At 42.4% G+C, this 19,639-nt stretch overlaps 1 protein-coding gene across 2 annotated transcripts; it reads right to left on the reverse strand.

The window, feature by feature from the left end:
* Positions 1-979: 979 nt before the first annotated feature.
* On the reverse strand, positions 980-19,199 carry LOC121705773 (transmembrane protein 184B-like). Of its 2 annotated transcripts, XM_042086988.1 has the most exons (10): positions 18,468-19,199; positions 16,201-16,437; positions 13,198-13,363; positions 9,986-10,076; positions 9,690-9,765; positions 9,497-9,588; positions 7,860-8,029; positions 5,622-5,816; positions 4,275-4,301; positions 980-3,864 (listed from the first exon to the last, which is right to left on the reverse strand). In XM_042086988.1, the coding sequence occupies exons 2-10, from the start codon at positions 16,435-16,437 to the stop codon at positions 3,635-3,637; spliced, it is 1,284 nt and encodes a 427-aa protein (XP_041942922.1). In that variant the 5' UTR covers positions 18,468-19,199; the 3' UTR covers positions 980-3,634. The 2 variants fall into 2 exon arrangements, with proteins under 2 accessions (XP_041942922.1, XP_041942923.1); XM_042086989.1 differs by lacking the exon at positions 4,275-4,301 and having other exon boundaries at positions 18,468-19,197.
* Between the last annotated feature and the right edge of the window lie 440 nt (positions 19,200-19,639).

Raw genomic sequence — 19,639 nt, forward strand, 5'->3', positions numbered from 1 at the left:
GACATGCATTAACAATGTCAGACTTCATTCTCGGAATATATTAAATAGACAGATATGGAAGGTTTGCAAAGTGATTTCATGCTCCCTTTTAAAAGTATTTTTAGTATTTTCAAAATACAGTATTTTATTTTGATACATGGCATGACTACTGTATTTTGTAGTTTATTTGATACACTTAAATAAGGGTATTTGATAGTTTCCTGGAAAATACATTTTGATGTATTTTTGCCCATCCTTGGTCAGCACAATCCCTCACTAAAAATATTATAATTCTGCTTCTGCTCAGTCCCAACAAATATATTATAATACATTATAAAACAATACAAATATTGTACAATACATAACAAAATACTTTTGTCTGCTGGACAAAAACTGTTTCATGGAGAACTGTTGTGGTTAAGTTATACGATAGCGAGCCATTATGACAAGGATGTTGACAGGTGAGGGGGTACAAAAAATTGAGTACATCCTTATCATAAAGTACCCTGAACTGAACAGGCCTGTGACTTTGAATTTGAGCAGTTTGCATCCCTGTTATGATGTTCAAATTGTATCTGAAAATATTGTTAGTTTGATGCAAATCTGAAGTATTTCCTCTGCTAAATAACTTCAACCAGGTCAGTTATATTTCTGAACTTGTTAGACAGAAAGTTGGTCGACATCAAAATTGTAACATATTAGAGAGGGACTTAGGATAGTCCATTTTACACACGGTCAAAATTGGTAATGTGTGTTGAAGTGGTGTAGTTTTAAAATGAAACATCAATTTGAGAATACAAATTATTGAAAAATGTGTTTTAGGCCAACAATGGTATTTTTGCAATTGTCTAGGTGTTGCTAAGTCTATTCATTAATAATAACAAATAGCTATGCAACATGAGATACTGTACATAGTATGCAGATAATGTATGTACGATTGTGATGATGAACTTTCCACCTTGATTCCAGTTCACAGTTTGGAGGAAAAAAGACAACACTGTCATGGTTTCATTTTGTCTATATTTCTCTGAATGTTGGTACCACACAATGACAAAAATAGATGCAGAATGTTTAACGCATTAATACAACAATATTAAAAAGGAGAAAAAGGCAAAAAAGGATCAATGACAGTACCAAACTATCAGAGTTCTCTGAGCTTTTAATTATAATCATCACAACTGTTTTGTAGTATTATGTACAATATCCTACCTGTTCAATAATATATTCCTTTCTTTTAATAAAATACACCTGACTGGTTCATCTAGATACTATCAGGGACAGGTACAGCAGTAACAAAAGAGCTGCAATGCGAATGTATTAGAGTTCTCCATTAGCCTACAGGCAGGACAGCCGTTTGAGTCTCAACTTCATCATGAATAGACTGAATTCATCCATCCACTGAGTTAAGCTGGTAAAAAGGTTTTTTGATAAACAAAAGTATACACCAATAACTCTTCACGCCAAACAAGGTCAACCAAATCCAAAACAGATCACTAGATGTCACCCTTCAAAAATAACACCCTGAATGCGAATCAACTCCTCCCAGTTGATAAACTGAAAATGTGAAGGCCTAAATAGAGAGAACTGTTGAACTTTTTTTAAATTTATTTTTTAAACCTGGGGTAGTTATACCTCACATATGATCATCTCTTCTCAAGATGGTCACTATGTTACAATTCATAGGCCTGCCGCTTTCAAACAGCAGACCTGTTGGTGTTTGAAACATGTTGACAATGAGATTATCTCTTACATACATTCCTGTAATTCCTCTCATTTTCAGGATGTAAACCTGAAAAGCTGATAAATCAACAGATTTACATGTTCCCAGCTGTAAACACACCAAGGGAAATGCTATGGTCCACTTCCACCACTGTTCCAACTATGCCCTATTTTGTTGTGAACGAGCACCTCAGCCTGCAAACCGCAAAGCATTTCAGTGATCAACAACCTCTGGTCTAATGCCTCTAGTGCCTGTAAAGCCTTATCTATGGAGTTTTTGCTTGTATGTAACCTACTTGAGTGGCCACAGCAGCACAGCGTAACCTACATAGCCCCCCACACACTGGTAGTGGCCACAAATGCTTGCCTTGATAGCATGCCCGTGCATAATGCCCCAATTACGGGATTTATAATCCCGTCTGCTTCGCCAAGAGCTCCGCTTCTCTTAATCTGTAATCTCCCTGCAGGACGCTGTGAAGCGCCCACACCAAAGCGCTCGTGCCCAGCTGTTCTCCAGAGACAAGAACAACAACATTATTAATAACATTGCAGGATAATAATAACAACACCCCCATCCCCACATTTCCCTTCCTCCCTCAAACCCCTCAATTGAGAGTATAGTCTCTGTCTTTTGTTTTTGCAAGAGAACCCAAACTGGACAGACAATAAAATAATTACATCCCTCACTTTCAAAACAAGATACGACTGATGACGGGTGCACCACAAGTCAAAACATTTGCAACAATCAAAAGATCTTTAAAAATGTCACTTCATAAATTAATTGGAAAGACAAATGTCCCTAGTTGAGATCATGGGTCCCCCAGGGAACCTGTACCTGTCCCCCTGACAAAAGTATCAAACCAGAAGCTCCCTGTCAGGAACACAGGGTCTCTGTATTTGGCAACATGTCTCATGTGAGGCCCCGCAGGTGGGAGGTCACTTCTGATGATAGAAAATAAAAACAACAACAAACAAAACAAAACAAATATAAAACAAAAATAACAAACTTAATGATCTCATACATAGAGTTCACTTCTGGATACATTTGATGAGCACGCAGGGTGGCAAGGTGCACACAATTTGGCCACTATATTTCTTCATAGAGTTTTTAAAAGCACAGTCCACACCTGAATGAATAGCTTAGAGAGTGGAAGTGCCTGGGTATCCATGTGTGGTTATGCCTGGCAACTGTGTAAAGCTGACTATGCAGACTACTGGGTTAGTGCCTCTCCAGTCAGTAGTCTTCTGATCACTTAATAAAAGTATGGACCTATGATGCAGTATGAAACACAAGGTCAATGTGTATTTGAGCCTAAGTAACTGGGGGTCTATGAGGTTCAAAGCCATGTTATACCATGTTGCAGCTCAGCAATGTCATGTGCAATATCCTATGTACAGAGTAACTATTAGCTGGATTAAGATAAATTAAGTGCTAGGGAATGCTTGTATGCACAACCAGCAAGAGTGAACTGTAGATTTGTGTGTACTAATAATAATTTGCAATGAGGAACAAAATCTGTGTATATTCAGCGGGGTTTATGTGTATACGAGAGTGTGTGTGTGTGTGTGTATATTGATGTGTTATAAGGCATTACAGCAGCAAAATGATTGCCAACACATCGTGTGTCATTGGTGACCACCCTCCAGCAGTAGTGTCATTATTTGTGAAATTAAACATGGCTTACATCCCGATCATAGCTCTGTATTAGTTTTGACCCTTTTAAGTGTATGCAAGTGTCTGGCTGTCTGTGTGTGTGGGTGTGTACATGTGTATTTGCCAATTCGCCTCCCCCGCAACTATGGCAGAATACCTCTCTGGAAGTCTTTCTCTCTCTCTCCTTCTCCAGCACATGGTCCCCTAAGAGTGATCCGATCTTTCCTGCTTTTCCTAGCTCCCCTCTTTCCTCCTTCCTTCCTTCCCTCTCTCTCTCCATTCTCAGAACTCATCATCGGAGCTCAGCAGCAGGGTCTTCTCGTTGTCTCCGCGCGCGCTGCACATGCTGTGGGAGCGGGAGACGGGCGGGCCCCCGTGCTGCTCCAGCGTGGACTGCTGTGTGTACTGCTGGTAGGCTGGAGAGAAGTTGTGGATGGCGTCCTGCACCATGTCCCCGGGGTTCATGGTCTCCTTCAGGCTGCTGGAGATGCTCTTCATGGGGGCACAGCGGCCTGTTGGAGCATGGTAGAGTGGTGGTGGGGGGGGGGGGGAGGGGGGGGGGGGGGGGGAAGAGAGAAAGAAAGAAAGAAAGAAAGAAAGAGAGAGAGTTGCGTGAGAACAATGGCGAACTGTAATAGAGGATGAATTAAAAAAAACAAAATGGAATAACATGTCCGAAGTGTCCATGACACATGGATGACCACATACCAAATAAGACTGAACATCAACTATAAAATAATCCACAAAAAAAAAAAAAAAAAAAATTAAACAATGCTAAAACAAAACGGAAATATTCTGCACGATGGAAATGAGAAATAACACACACTGGAAGGCCAAATTAAAATATAACAAAGATACTCAAAACAACAGCAGCATAAAGCAAAAATGGTTCACTGGGTACACAATCTAGAATTCAACCTACCGTACTGTCCATAGTTAGGGACTGGGCCTTATAGTGCAGCAAAGAGAGAAAGAGGGGGACGGGGAGAATAATATAGGAGGAAGGGTTTCACAAAAGTAAAGTATGTGTTGAGAGAAAATAGGAACAGGATTTTTTATAAGAAAAGTATGGAGGGAGTGAAAAAGTAAAAATAGAGGGAGGAGAAAGGATATGGCAAGGAATACAAAAGGATGGATGGGAGGAGGGAGAGAGGTAGAGAAGAGAAAGGACAAGTCAGCAAGAGAACAAAGGGTACAATGCTGGAACCATAAAATAGAATATAAGCATTCCTTCAAGACTTTGTCAACCAAAATCAGATATTTGTTTGGAAACGCCTAAAAGTATTTCTGAAAATGTGAAAAGACTGAACGGTGTGGTCCTGAATTGTAGAATTAGACCTTTAAGTTACACTTTTTTCATAACTTGTTTTGCTACACAATTTTTTTGAACGGCCCAGAAAAGGGGTATTGATGCGATGAGTTCCCCACTTACCATAATCCCTCCCTTTAAAGTGCTGAGGGAATGCTGTCACTTGCCACGCACATTTTTAACTGATATGCATCCGAGAAACAATGGATTTTATTGAGCGGCACCAACAAAAATAGAACTGAATTGTAATCGACATGGCCGCGGTAGCAAAGCTTGACGCTGGTGTGTGGGGTTGTATTGAAATCAATGGAACCTAATGTAATCCAATGTCGAAACCAATGTGCACCACACTCATGTCGCCGCTAATGTGCGGTTTCATGTTCGGAATAAGTGTTCGGGTGTTTGCCATGCCTTCATATTCTAGATGAATCTTCCCTGGATGCCAGAATTTTGAAGATCCTATAAACCATCGTGATTCGTTGTATACATTACAAAACTAAAAGTATTGTGAAAAATCTGCTTTCTGCAGTAGATTAGCAAAGGATGCATACTCTGTGCACTTAACAGGTGTCACTAATTAGCTTTTCCATCTGGCTGAAGACTTATACTAATTAGTCAGCTGGTTTATAGAATGGTTGGAACAAATATGTGATACAGTTGAAAGGGGCAGCACTTCAACAGTCAGTGGACCTGCCCACAGGATTTGAGAGCAAAGTATACAATGTTTCATGAATTTGACACCTAACTGGGTATACTTGGCAATTGTTTCGTTCATTCAGATTTATTTATGTGACAAACTCAGAACACATAATTTATTCTTGGTTTACAGGGTCTTTAAAACTTAGAATTTAAACAGTAACATGTAAATAACATATTCCCCCAACCTGCCTTAAGCCTTCAACAGCACCATTTAAAATCACTCCATACAAGTAAGTCTCTGTCTTAGCTGGGTTTACTCACCATGGGAGTCCAGCCGCTTGTCCATGTAGACCTTGTAGGTGAAGGCGTGGCGCAGCGCGAGGGCGGCGAAGAACATCTCGATGCAGATGATGAAGTTCTGGTAGCCAGCGGCAACAGTGCCCTCGCCCACCGACACGTTCGGGGCGTGGATCTGCGGGATAGCACCACACTTCTCCAGGATGGCCAGCAGCATGCCTGACACACAGGAGGGAGGGGAAGCATGGTGGGGTGTTGTTTAGAGCCTGACCGATGAATCAATATGCTGATATTATCGGCCGATATTAGCTATTTGCCGATCTATGGGTATCAGCGTTCAACGGCCGATAACTGTTTTAAAATTCAGTAAAGAAAAGCCAAATACTGATCCTCATTTCGGCCAATTTGTCCTCACTTTTAGACACAACTTCTCCATTTCAGAGTCTGGTGTGTGGTCACCCTATTTCTGCTAAATTTATAGCACACATGTAGCCTTCACTTCCCCTTTTCCCCTTCCTGTGGAAGAGCACTGTCCCATAGACAGCAAAAGAAAAGTCCACAGTGGGGTATACTACGAAGCACGTTAGACATATCTAGGCTATGTAGACATATCGAGGCTTGACAAAGCCTTGACTCCGGGGTATACGTTAAGTGATACTACGATAGCAGTTATGTGATATATTTGTCAAACTAGGCTTTCAGCTCAGCTCTGTGCGCGTTCTTGGTGTTGGGATGACGTTGGCCAATCGTGAAACGAGGAGACGCACAAGACGCACTTCCGCATTTATGAGCGATAGTGTAATCTACACTGCGGTCATTTTTTGTGTCTAACGTATAACATCAAATAAATAAATTGTCATCAGTTGTTGTATGGTATGCACGTCCATAGTGAGATATTTGCACGCACAGCACTATTAAAGCGCATTCGAGATCCAAAATGTTAGTAGAGACGGAGCTCCACCTGTAAGATATATGACAGAATCCTACACGTGAGATAACTTCGTTTTTAAGACAATTGATTGGTCAGTGGGAGGTAGATTACACGATTTGAGCTATAACTTAGCACATAACCTCCTCCCGACCAGGTTTGGTTAACAGCATAAGATACCATGGTGATATAGCGACACTAAAACAGATCCACTTTCGTGTCACAGCATACCCTGGCTTTGAGCGCAACATACCTCGCTAACCCACTAATCGAGATTCGTAGTATACCCCACAGGAAAGACTGAAACAGGAAGACGTTTTACCCTGCCAATTAAGGTATCATTATCATCAATGAGGCCGGACACCTGGACACTGTGAAATTGGTCTACTGGTTTTTTCAGTGTATTTCTTCACAGAACTGCTCACATGAAGTGGAAAAAATATGGGTCCCTTCTATTCTCTATAAGCTGGGTCGAGGTTGCAGCACGGTTTAAGCCGTGCCTGAGATGCGGATATGGCAGAGGCACTGTGGCTGCTGTAACCTATTGAAGGAGAAATCTGGCTTGTTTTCACAAAGCGTTTCTCGGAGTCACCAAGTACTGTCGGTACAGAAAAAAAAACGGTACTTGTTAAAACAATCGGTAGTACTGTCGGTACAGAAAAAAACGGTATTAGGTAAAACAGTCGATTTTACTTAGCTCGAGTTGCTACAGCCAGCAGCTAAAGTGCTACACTCTGGGGGCATGTCCGTGAGCTCCCATGTGCATGTCGAAATCGGTATCGGCCTGGCTCTGGCGTTGATTGCAGAAACCTTTTCATATCTCATCTCATCAAGCTGGCTGATTGGCAAGTCCAGGTAGCCTCCTTCAAAGCAGTTGCTGTGGCACTCTTTGTAAGCTCCCAGGTAACCCAATTTCCTTTAGTGTCTAATCATTTGTGAACTAGTTTACGCCGCCTTGACCAGTGCACCGTTTACTAATGTAAGTATAAGCACAAATGTCCAGCAGGAAAAATAGATGCACCTGCTTACCATTGTTTTGTAACCGGTCTTTAGCACCCCAATGTTGTTTAGTTCAGAATTATTAATGTTGCCAAGATCAAATAATAAGTCGTCTTAATCCTCCAGACTATCAGTTTACAATAAAGCTAGGCATGAATGGCCTTTTAATGTCCTCAGCTTTCAAATTCAGGCCCAAGTAATTTATATGTCATATGGGATTGTAGAGGTAAAACTACAGTGAAATAGGGTGGGGACTATATCTAGGGAACCCTACGGAGGGGACTACATCAAACTTACTGAATGAAAAGCAGTAAGAGTGCCGGGGGGGTTCTTACCTTGCCAGAAGGAGAGGAAGATGACGGACTTGACCATGAAGAACTTGAGCACGGGGCTATAGGGGACAAGCAGCTCTCGGGTGGCGAAGTAGAAGAGGAAGAGTGCATAGAGGGACAGGCTGACAGAGATATTGTAGATGATGGTCACGTAGAGATAGCCACTGGCCACACTGTAGACAGGAGACATCAGAAAGGGAGAGTTAAAAATACCTCGTCACAGACCAATTTGAGGACCTTAATGTGATGGCATTTAGCATCAATAAGCGCTTTCAGATATAACCTCCGGAGTATATGCGTCCTACCCTTCGGATGATTCAGATATGATGCTAACCTGCGGACCTTATACTGACCTTATACGGACGTATGTGTGAACGACATACACGCACATTACAGAATCTCTGTGTCGTTGTCGAGTGAGGGGTGGGGGCTTGTAGAGTTCACAAGATGCGAGATATGACGCAGAATATATGCGGCCGCTGCCTGTCACAGCTGCTTTTTGTTTACAAAGTGTAGCCTATGCATTATGTAGGCTAAAGAAGAGAAATCTATTGTGCGTAGGCTAATACTTGAAGTAGACTAGTCACGTAAGTGCGCACTTGAAATTGACCTACAGTATTTGTATGTGTGCTTCGAATAAACACATAATCTGTTTTCAACGTTGTACCAGAATCTGGTTTGCGTTGGAGAGAGCGAGCATGCACAACCTTTATGGTAGGCTACCAGCCAATTCAGTAGGCTAACTCAAGACTTCAAGGCCATCATACAACGTTTTTAAGCAACAAACAAAATACTAACATAACAGTGAAGTTCGTTTTTTCATGGTTTATTTTTTCCCAAAAGCATCCTCTCCCCATGTGTCTATTGCATTTACGTAAGGAGCTTGGAACAAAGTTGGGTTTTCTTCGTTTTCATTTTCTAGGCATATATGCTCAACAAATATCAGCTAGCTCAGCAGGCCATGAGAAGGCTATCAATGAACAGAAAACCGTGTTGGCTAACAATTTATTAAATACTCCTTGTCGTCAACGACGTCGCTGTAGGCTACTGCCTTTTCAGCGCCTTCTGCTTATCAGTCTTTTGAATTCGTTTGGCCTTGCCATGCATTGTAGGCTACAACGAGCCATTCCCTTCATGTGTTCTATCAAAATGTTGTATGCCCTCATGGACAGTAGCTCCGTGATGTCTACATCTTTCCAGGTCGGAGATTTTCTGGACAGCACTATGCCACTCCATCATAACACTGGCATTTAAGTCAGATCTAACCAAATGAACGCACGAAAGAAACATCACCAACACGCCCTCTCACTAGGTGTGAATTTTAACCGCATGTTCTACGCCTCGTTCAGACACAGCACATTTACATAATGTCCGGAGGAAATACTGGGGGGGGGGGGGGCACTATACTTTTCAACAACAGTCCCAATGTCCAGACACATTAAACACCACTGTGCACTTTGTCAAATAAAGATATCATACTGTATGTCCATTTCCATTTTAAATTGTATTGCCATTTTAAACAGACTAAAGTCAACTAATCATGAAATCTGGAGTTTTTTGTACAGGTTTCACTTTCACACAAGCATACTTTTCTTTAAAATTTGGACTGAGGCGAGAGCAGAGATAAGATGTATGCCTACTTGAAGTCGCCGTCTCTGTACTTCCCGAAGGCCTGCAGGATGACTGTAATCATGGCCATCAGAGGCTTCACAACGCAGAACTGCAACGTCGCCTGAGGGCACCGACAGGAGACACAGACAAATTCACATCAGCATCGGGGAAAAAAATACCTACAAGCCTGGCGTGTGTGTCCTCATTACATACAGTTCATACCTGTTTACAGAATCGGAGGAAGCCGATCGAATAGGTTCTTCCCCAAAGGCAGCATGTTCCATAAACACAGCTGGACCTGGAGAAGAGGAGAGGAGAATGGCTAACAGGGACTTCCAAACATGGACGATTACAGCCAAGCAAGCTATGATAGCAAAGGTTAATGTAACTGGCCTAATCACAATGTTTACAATAACAGGAGTATAATTACAGAACAGACGCCTGTGGTTGGGTGTGTGTGAGAGAGAGGGAGAGATAGGAAAAAAAGAGGGGAGGGAAGAACAAGCAGCTTCACTTACTCAATAGGCTTCCCTCGGATTTCTGCCATGATGGCACTCTCCCCTCCAAGGTACTCATAGCACAGGCTGAGGAAGTTGTAGATGACAAATGCTGCAGGGAAGAGACACAAACACTTGTTTTTAGTACACAGTGTCAACACACAAAGTATACAGTATGCATCACACAATAGCCTATTCAAAGCTGTTGGTACACGTGCAAGTCTAAATAGTTGGCATACAACAAAGAAAATCTCCACCATACTCCTGTGGGTGTGCAAAAAATGTTTCATAAAAGTTGCAAACTTGCAAAACATAAAAACAAACCCACATAACTAGACTTTTTTTTTATCAATAAATAAAATAATTCTTGTGTAGCTAGGTCCCTTATCAGTGGGAACATGGCCAGATAAAAACCATCAATAGACAGCCGCCCCCCCCCCCCCCCCCCCCCCTTCTCTCTCTCATGAGATTAATGTTGTTATTGCTCAACTGCTTCTGTGCACTTTACAGAGTCCAGTCACGCACAGCGGGGTCATTGTCTGCCGTGGCCCCGGGGCAGTTAAGCGCTATCCATTCTTGCTAGGATCAACACTGCCAGGTCTAATACTCTTCAGCGGTGCTCGCAGCGCGCGCATACAACCATTTCACCGCTGTCTGGGTCACTTTCCACATCTGTGCTATCCAGTGGCCAGCAGTGACCAAAGAAAGTAAATAAATAAAACAAATGGCTAATCTTTTTCTTCTCTCTCTCTCTCACTGTCTTGAATTTGTTCCATTAGTTTCTTCTAACAAGTCTGAAAAGCTCTTAAAGCGTTCAATATCCAGGTAAAGAGGGTATATTTCTTTGCCATTGAAGTTTTACAGAGCGTTTGTAGCAGATTTACACAGTGGTGGTACCTTGCAACATATGAGAAGTTCTGTCAAAAGGCCTTTATGGCCCTGTGACCCTCTTAGCGGGCTGACTGTCTACCTTTGCTTTCCAGGTGTGAAGTGGTGGCTAAATTATAGAGGTGTCGTTTAATGGGGCCTTGGGGCTTTAACCTAAAGAAGACCTGCAGACCAAAAGACTGGCCTTTAACATTAACACAAACAGGCCTCTGTCTGCATCCTTTGATGTGCCATTTATTGTTTACTTCTCAGGGCACACACACACACACACAAAAGCTCAAATAGCTTGCCTCATTCAGTCTACACAACAGCGACAGAATGTGAGGGAGTGAGAGGGACAGAGAAACAGAGGACGAGGTGGGAGGGTGAGCGAGAGAGCAAGAGAGACAGAAAAAGAGAGACAGAGTGATAATATTTCAAAAGAATATGAAGCAGAATCCCTGGGCAGTATGTGGCTAGCATGTGTTGTGTTGTGCGCTGGCTGCTGATGTGGGCCACTGTGTGTCGGCACGTCTGCATCTGTGACTGCGTGCGGCACGACTCGTCCGTTCGTCACCACTGGTCGCCCTCTCTCTATCTTTAGCCCCCACGATGCCCCGGGGCCACAGCTGCTGCACGTTTCCTCTGCCATGTGCAGCGTAAGCCAGAGTGGGGGCCAACTGCGGCCAGACCCAGCCTAGCTGTCAGCTCCCATACTGTCACTTCCAGTGTTTTCTCACACACTCACACACACACACACACAAACAAACACACAAACACAGAGCACCAAGTCACTGTAAAAGCTATTAGCACGTCCGCATCAATCAGTGTCCCACAAACAAACAAACCAACAAACATGGCAGCCCTTTGTTGAAGAGGCTATTCTAAAAATGTGTCTTTTGATGCCATAGAGCTAAAAGCATGCAGTCAAAGCTGGCGACTTGGCAATAGATGCAGAGAGAGTCTTTGCAAGAAAAGCTGGCTGTGAACGGGTGAGTGACAGGGGGCGTAAAGGAGAGTGGGGGAAGGGCAGCGAGTGGCCAGAGGTTCACTACCAGGACCAACACAAAGAAGGCTGGCCCACACGGACAGGGGAAAACACACACAGAGTGGGAGTGCCAAGTGCCCTGTGATTCATCTCCAATGTGCCCAAAAGACAATGGCAGGACTCAAGCTGGCTTAAGACGGGCCAGCCACCTGCTGGCATTGGTAATGGGATGCCTGAGATTTGGCCTTTTTTCTGTCCTAAAGGTGGAGAACCAGTGCTGCCATAACTATGGAAACTTGCATCGGACTGCAGAAAAGGGCCCATCGAACCTTTTTCTTTTCTCCCCAATGTGAAAAAAAAATGCTTGATGAACTCCTAGTTCAACGGCTGACACTTGTCTGTTTGCATGTGGTTGCTAGGCATTGCACTTGCCCTTCCCAGCCATCCCAGCAGGCCTTGGAAACAAAACAGGAGAACAAAGATGGCCGCCCTCATAAAGGCAGACAGAGACGGAGGGCCATCTGTTGCAAGGACCACGTACATTCCCATACGCACACACACACAGGCACACACATGCATGCATGCATGCAAATGTAATGCCTCAGCCATGCACACCACTGTGGACTGAGCAGGTGGGAGTGGATGAGCGGTCCTGTGCTGTGCTTTGCTCAGACAGCAGCATATGGTTTGCGTGTAAACTGCCCATGTGAGACTCATGTGAGCAACCAATGGTTGAGTGACAAGACAAAACAATAGCCTCAATACAATACAAAAAACAATAGTTACTCTGTTATGGAAACAGGCTAGGTGCCATTTTGGGATGTTTTGGTTAAATATCAATGTGGAATATTTCTGTAAATGTGTTGAAATGATACTGAACACGACTTGGATAATGTGGGATAGTTACAGTTCTGCAGATGCAGAAACAACTTTTATCCAAACTGGCTTAACGTATGGTTAGTGCTTCTGTCAGCAAATCTCTTATCTGTTACCATAACACCAAATAACACACAAGAACAATCTACTCCAATCACCTCATTTGTACTGTATTTGAGCTTCATCACAAATATAAAACACTGCTTGTCTTGAACACTCCACACCACTTTTGTGATAAAGCTTAACCAAACAGGCAGACATATGGACTGCCTATACTTTTTCAGTTCTGAGGTGTGATAACTGATCCATTATACTATGTTGTCATCTCCCTTCAAATTTTGATTTGAGACCGACTAAGAAACAAACAAGCAGAGCAACACTCAAGCAAGAGATTGGGATCTTGGAGCTCCCCCCTTCACCATCTGCTGGTACCCCTAGAAAACCCTAATCACCCCCCAGCCCCACCCCATCCGACCCCATCCTAACAGGGAGGCGCACTCACCCTCATAGCAGTCGCGAACCGTGTCGAAGTAGACGTAGTACTCCTCGTTGGTGAAGAAGAGCAGGCTGAGCCACGAGTCAAAGGCATAGATGGGCACGATGAAGAGGATGCGCACTATGTGCCGTTGCTCATTGGGCGAGCTGTAGTAGCGCAGGTGCATGTAGATCTGAGAGGTGCACACACACACACAAAATAAACACCAGAAATGTCAGCAATAGGGATCAGGAAACTAATCCTAAAATAATTTCCAAGAGCCAAAGCAGAAAATAGCCTTCAGTTCTCTTTCTTTTTCAGGTGTGTGCAGGGCTGTACGTTAACTTTTTTTGCAAGTAGCACTGGTGCTACAGAGGTTAAAAGTTTTGTAGCACCAGCCACAAATTCTGTAGCATCGATATAAAACCGCTAAAATCTCTAAAAACAATCACAAGTAGGGCAGTTCATCACAGTTCATCAATTGTGGTTGGGATCTAGGCCTACTGCAAATGGATTGATAAAAGGTCATGTAGTTGTAGAACATTTCACCTTGCTACATTGTGTTTGAGATTAACAAAAGCTATCAGCATGATATGTTATTTAGTTGTTGTGTTTTTGTAAAAACAAAAAAAAAAAAACAATCCCTGACAGTTCCATGCAGTTTGACTTTCCAACAGGTATCAGGAAGACAGGTCATGACATGGATTTTTTGTTAATTTTTCTTATACATATGCATTGGAAGTCAGTTCATTTATTTTTGAATAAGTAGAAGATATGCTGACGATTTTATTCCACTAAGATTTAATTCACGTTTAGTTCATTCAACTAGTTAATTCAAGTTTTTAGATTAGAGTAGGCCTACATTCAACGTTATTGTCATTGCACGAGTGAAATACTGTTTTACATCTAACCAGTGGTGCAAATGAATAGGCTACTGACATGTCAAACAGTGCACCCATGAAATGCATCCTAGACTGTTCCGTACACATAGGCTACAGTAGGTAGCCTACTGAAGATAGCTGAAGATCTGTGGCTAACGCAGTCGTAATTAAAGTGTCGTGAAGGTTTTTCGAAATCGATCATGTTCTTGTGTAGGTTATTCAGCACTACTAAGCGAGACTGTGTTGCGCATAAAGCATAAAGTGGGCTCATATTTGACAGATAGAAACGAACGTCCCGGTGGACTTTTTTCTTCGAAGTTTTAGATCTGAATGGTGTTGTTTGGACACTAAGTTGTTCATTTTAAACTGAACTAAAAGTGCAAAGCAACAACGCAATTGCCACAAACTTCTACCTCTGCTTGCCTAATCTGAAATCACCACAGCCCGGTCGGAAGATACTTTCGCTTTTGGCTATCCACTTCGATTCGCAAGGATAATTTGCAAGGTGTTGTTTGATTTGGAGTTGGATTGTTTGGATACTAGGCCTACAAACAAGTAGACATGTTTTTAATCCCGTAGACTGCAACTACCAAGTTGAAATCAATGTAGCCTACATCGATTCCCCTCTCACAGAAGTAGCCTTAAGCCTATATATGCACTTCAAACAAACAAAAAAGCGTTTCACAGGGAGCCTACACCGGGCGCGTAACTGAAGCGCTTCGTTCGCAACGCGCAAAACAGAAGACGGGTCTTTTTTTTTTTAACGTAGCCTACGCGCCGCTATCACATCTGGTGTAGCCAGTTGCACTGATCACAGTAGAAGGTAATTGCTGTAGCCTCCTTGTCAGTCTCACATGCGTGCATTGTATTGCCATAAGCATAACTGTATCGCACCAGTGCTATGTTGGTATATCATCCATCGCACACACTATTTTTTTTGTAGCATGTGCGACAGGTCGCACTGTACAGCCCTGTGTGTGTACAGACCAGAGGCCTGCAACATTGTATGGAAAATATGCTTGTGATACAGAGGGCTAATTGGGGGCATGAGGGGGCTACCTCTGACTCAGGTGACAAACCTGCTCTCTCACACGCTCTGGGCAGGATAATATTTTGTTTTCTAACCTCGAAATGCAGCGTGTTACGTAATCGCCATGACCGCGACCAGCAGCAGCCTTGGCGAATCAAATCTAATCTGTGAAATCAATCAGAGGGTGTTTGCTTGCTTTCGCAGAAGCACACGCCTGCCTGCCTGCCTCACAGCCCACATCCTGAAGACCGAGTCAACAGGAGGTGTATGTGGTGTAGTCCTGTCTGGCCAGGTGCACAGCTGATGTTTGTTGGGCTGACGTCTGTGTTTGTGTTAGTATGTGTGGGGTGGAGAGAGGTTGTTGGCTGAGGGGTCTGGGAGTGAGGGGGTTGTCGTTGCGTGTTTAACAGGGTTCCTGTTGGACCTGACAACAGTCCATTTTTGTATATATCTAAAGCGTCAGAGGAGCTATGCGTCATCAGCTCCTTTTGTCTAAGGCATCTCTCTCCTTCAGATCCACATAATGACCCACCTATCACCTTTCCAAGTCAACACACACACACACACCTTCGTGGGAGCAAACAATCAGCAGCACACGGAAAGCAATGTGCAGCAGAGGGCCGTTGCTAGGCAACTCCTCTCTGCTCTCTGATGTCATCGCAAAGCAGGCGCACCTGTTGTCAGAGCAACGGTTAGTCTTCAGCCATTATTTGGAGAGACAAGCAGAGTCTCGACTCAAGAAAACAAAATCGCTAGCATAACCTCTGCATCGAGCGGAAACAGACGTCAGGTCAAATCAGTTGCTGTAGAAACTCGAGGTTAACTGATTTCCTGTGGCATCATTAACAGCCTTTCACATGCTAGGTTTCCTGCCAAAGCCAGGGAAATACTACTAACTACTAATATTACTCTCTAATACAACAGGTTTGCTTGAAAGTGCATTCTCTGCATCACATAATAAAAGGAAGTACTGACAGGGGCTGCGGAAATGTAAGACTTTGAATTCTTAGGATAGTCCAGCTCCAATTTCTTACTTTTAAAATCCAAGCATACCTTGAGCCTAAGGCAAGAGCAATGTGTGTGTTTATGTGTGTCTATGAGTGCATGCAATGTGCTTACCTGGTGGCAGGTCAACAGGAGGGCAGTCCACACAAAAAAGCCTGATATGGTCTGGGCCGCTGAGGTCATGAGAAACATGGGATTGTCTGGGGTGACGATCTGGGGTGCCTCGGGCACCCATGACATGTTAGGGCCCCCGGGGGCTGCGGCGGACGCTGGGGGTATCGGTGCAATGCCCACTGGTGAGTCATTTCCCACCCTTTCCAGAGGTACATCGCGCCTCCACAGCTGTTGCATCTGAGAGAGAGCCAATCAGGTGGTTAGGAAACCAGGTTATCATGATCCTTAACATTCCTTTTGTAAAATGAACTTGTTTAAGAGTTTATTAAAAGGGATGAACTGATTCAAAATTTTCAATCTGATTTTTATTTCTATTTCTGTTTTGTTTTTTTGATCATATTTCGTCAAGATTTTGATGATGTCGTACAGCTCTAATCTTTAGTCAGTCAATAACTGACTGACTAAAGATTCCTGGTCAATCAGTCCAGCCATTCAAAGAACTAGGATTTTGATTCACACTGGCATGCTATAAAATACATCACTTGAAAACCTTTTGTTTACATTTCAAAGTATTTCACATGATTACACCAAAACCTCCGTTGTGACTACTACTCCTAGATCAAAGTTTAAAGGGGAAAAAAATAAATGTCCAGATATTGATTGATTGATAGAGATAGATATATAGATAGATAGATAGATAGATAGAATTGTTTGTTTGTTTGCGCACAACATATTTTATTAATTTGGGAAATAAAGGAATCTGACTGCACAGAATTCAGATCTGAGAGGAGGACGATGGATTTTATATTAATCTCAAAATCTAATATCTCCAAAATATAGTTTCTGTAGCATATGGGATCATTGTTTCCAAAGCAGTATGAATGTCAAACAGACAATAAACATGATCCTATACTGTACACAAATCCTTGTACTGCACAAATAACACTTACTGCATTTCAGTGCAGTATCTCAAAGACATAGAACTACAATGATCTACAAATCATCCATGACTAATGAACCAAATTGCAGTTATGGTTTCTTACATCAAGGATATGGCAGCCTTCCATGCATTTTACCGATTTGATGATGACAAGGGTCTGATTACAAACTATTTAGAGCCAAGTGGAAGATGTTAATTTTCAATCTCACGGCTGGCAGTGTTACATAACTGGGCTTTCTGTGAAGCCAGGGCCTGTCTACCTACTTCTTTTTACTTAGTTACTTTACAGAAAGTAATCTTTGATATGTAGGTTAAACATGGATCCCTCCATTTTAAAGTGCTGTTGTACTGAATGCAACTGCAACATATAGGCCTAATAATTATATGACTGAGACACAGTTGCCTTCTTAATAAGCAACGATGCATAAGTCCTGCCAGTCAAGTTGCCATACCAGCGTGAAGGAACAATATTTTAGCAATAAGGCAAATTACGTATTGAGTATATACACGTCAGCAAATAAAATGTGTTTTTCCCACAAATAAGTAAGGATAATAATGTCAAAGGGAAATAAGAACAACGTTAAACGTGTTTCTATTGTTATGATTGGGTTAACTATCCAAAGGCAATCAAAAATACACAACAAAGTGCAATGACACTGTGGTCAAAACACAATTTACAGTTCTGTGACAAGAACGGAGATAGGGGTGGGGATTTAAAAAAAAAAAAAAAAACACACACATCTTTAAAAAAAACACATCTGGCGTAGGCCTACATCATTATCTTACGAGCCATTTCCACACACCAGCTGACTAGATTAATCGCTCGTATGAAGCAACATGCTGGTATTCACTACAACATACCGATTGCTTGAGAAAATCGGTAAATAAACAGCGGAGATTATTGCTGGTTTACAGTACCCAGACCCGACCAATCTGGGTTTTAACCAGGCAGAATATTTTGTTAGAAAAGAAAACCACCAAGACGCCAGTGCTAAATAAATAATTAATAAAGATTTATCGAAAAATTGCTTTCATATGAGGTTAACGTTATAATTAAATTAACGTGCACGCATGAAGTTAGCCTAACGTAAAGGTTACGCCTTTCATTCAGCGACAGACGAGAATATTAGTTCTAGATGGCTAATTTAACATTAATATCAAACGTTGACGTTCACCTTTCATATCATACGTGGTAAAACAAAATATATGTGAATAGACAGATAGCTGCCTCTCTCAGTTAATATTAGCAATTATTCGGTGCATGTTCCGTGTCACATGGATAGATTTTTAATAATTTTACTGAAAAGGCTTTGCGGTCTTACGTTACCTTTTCTGCGGCAGTGGGCTGGTTTCCTGACGTTGCGTCCGTCTGAACCCCGTTAAAATTAACCTGAGATTTCTTCTCGTATATAAGATTGCATTAAGCCAGCCTATTCTGCAAACTTGCTGAAAACCATTTTTGAAGAAGTGCTTCGCTGGCCTGAGCTGTTTTGGGCCGAAGACGGCTGACTATGCTGACCGTAAATAACGGTAACGTTAACGTACAGTTGTGACGGCAGGTAACTTAAGTTAGCGATAGCTATATAGCATCTGTTAGCTTATACCCTTAACTTGTAGATTCTTAACTACATCATAAATAATAATAATGCCTAATGGTGACTAAATTAAACATTGCAATAAACAAGACAAGTTGACTGAATATGGTGGGTGTGCTAACTAGCCAATTATCTATCTGACTAGACAAACCCAAGATATCGCTCTAGCCATATTTGATCTCCAGTTAGCAGCTAGCTTGTTTGGCTAACTGTTAGCTAGCCGACTATTTCCATTTACGTTACCTTACCACCTTCTACTTGGTCTAACGAGGAATCCTTTGTCAGAAAGGGGGTGGAATTTCTACTAGAATGAGAATAAAACAAGCTAATGTTTTCCGTTGAGGACCTCGACTGATCCCATTTGATCTGAAAAACACCAACACCTTTCTCTACGATTCCGATTCTTTCCCACTCTCATGGACCCTGATAGAAATGAATGTAACGTTGCGTTGGTTACTTTGCTCGGACTGATCTAACCACGTCTATTCATTTGCGCAGGCGCACTGCTAAATATGATAAGCCGTTTCGACTCTGGTTTTATGTTTATAACAGACTTTAAATCCAGTCACCCACAACTCAAATAGAATCCAACCACTTTTTGTCAGTAGTCATTACATTTGGTCTACTTGTCAAAGTCGTCAACCTTCGTTTTCTGGATCAAACGTAGCTATGATCTGATCTCTACAGGGCATTCATTTCATATAGCCTTTTGAAACGGCTTGTCATAAAATAGGCCAGGTGATGTAATCCCCCCTTTAGAATGTTGGTGCCAGCTGGTCCAGTTTGTTGCTTGCCTGAAGTCTGATCGTGTGGGCTGACTGAGCCAAGTCTACAGAGCAAAAATAAGCTGGATGTGAACGAGATCTGTCATCTTAACAACTTTTTCCTCGCCCAACCTGTCTGA

Source organism: Alosa sapidissima, chromosome 3 (assembly GCF_018492685.1).
Source record: "Alosa sapidissima isolate fAloSap1 chromosome 3, fAloSap1.pri, whole genome shotgun sequence".
In the NCBI taxonomy this organism is placed as follows: Eukaryota; Metazoa; Chordata; class Actinopteri; order Clupeiformes; family Clupeidae; genus Alosa; species Alosa sapidissima.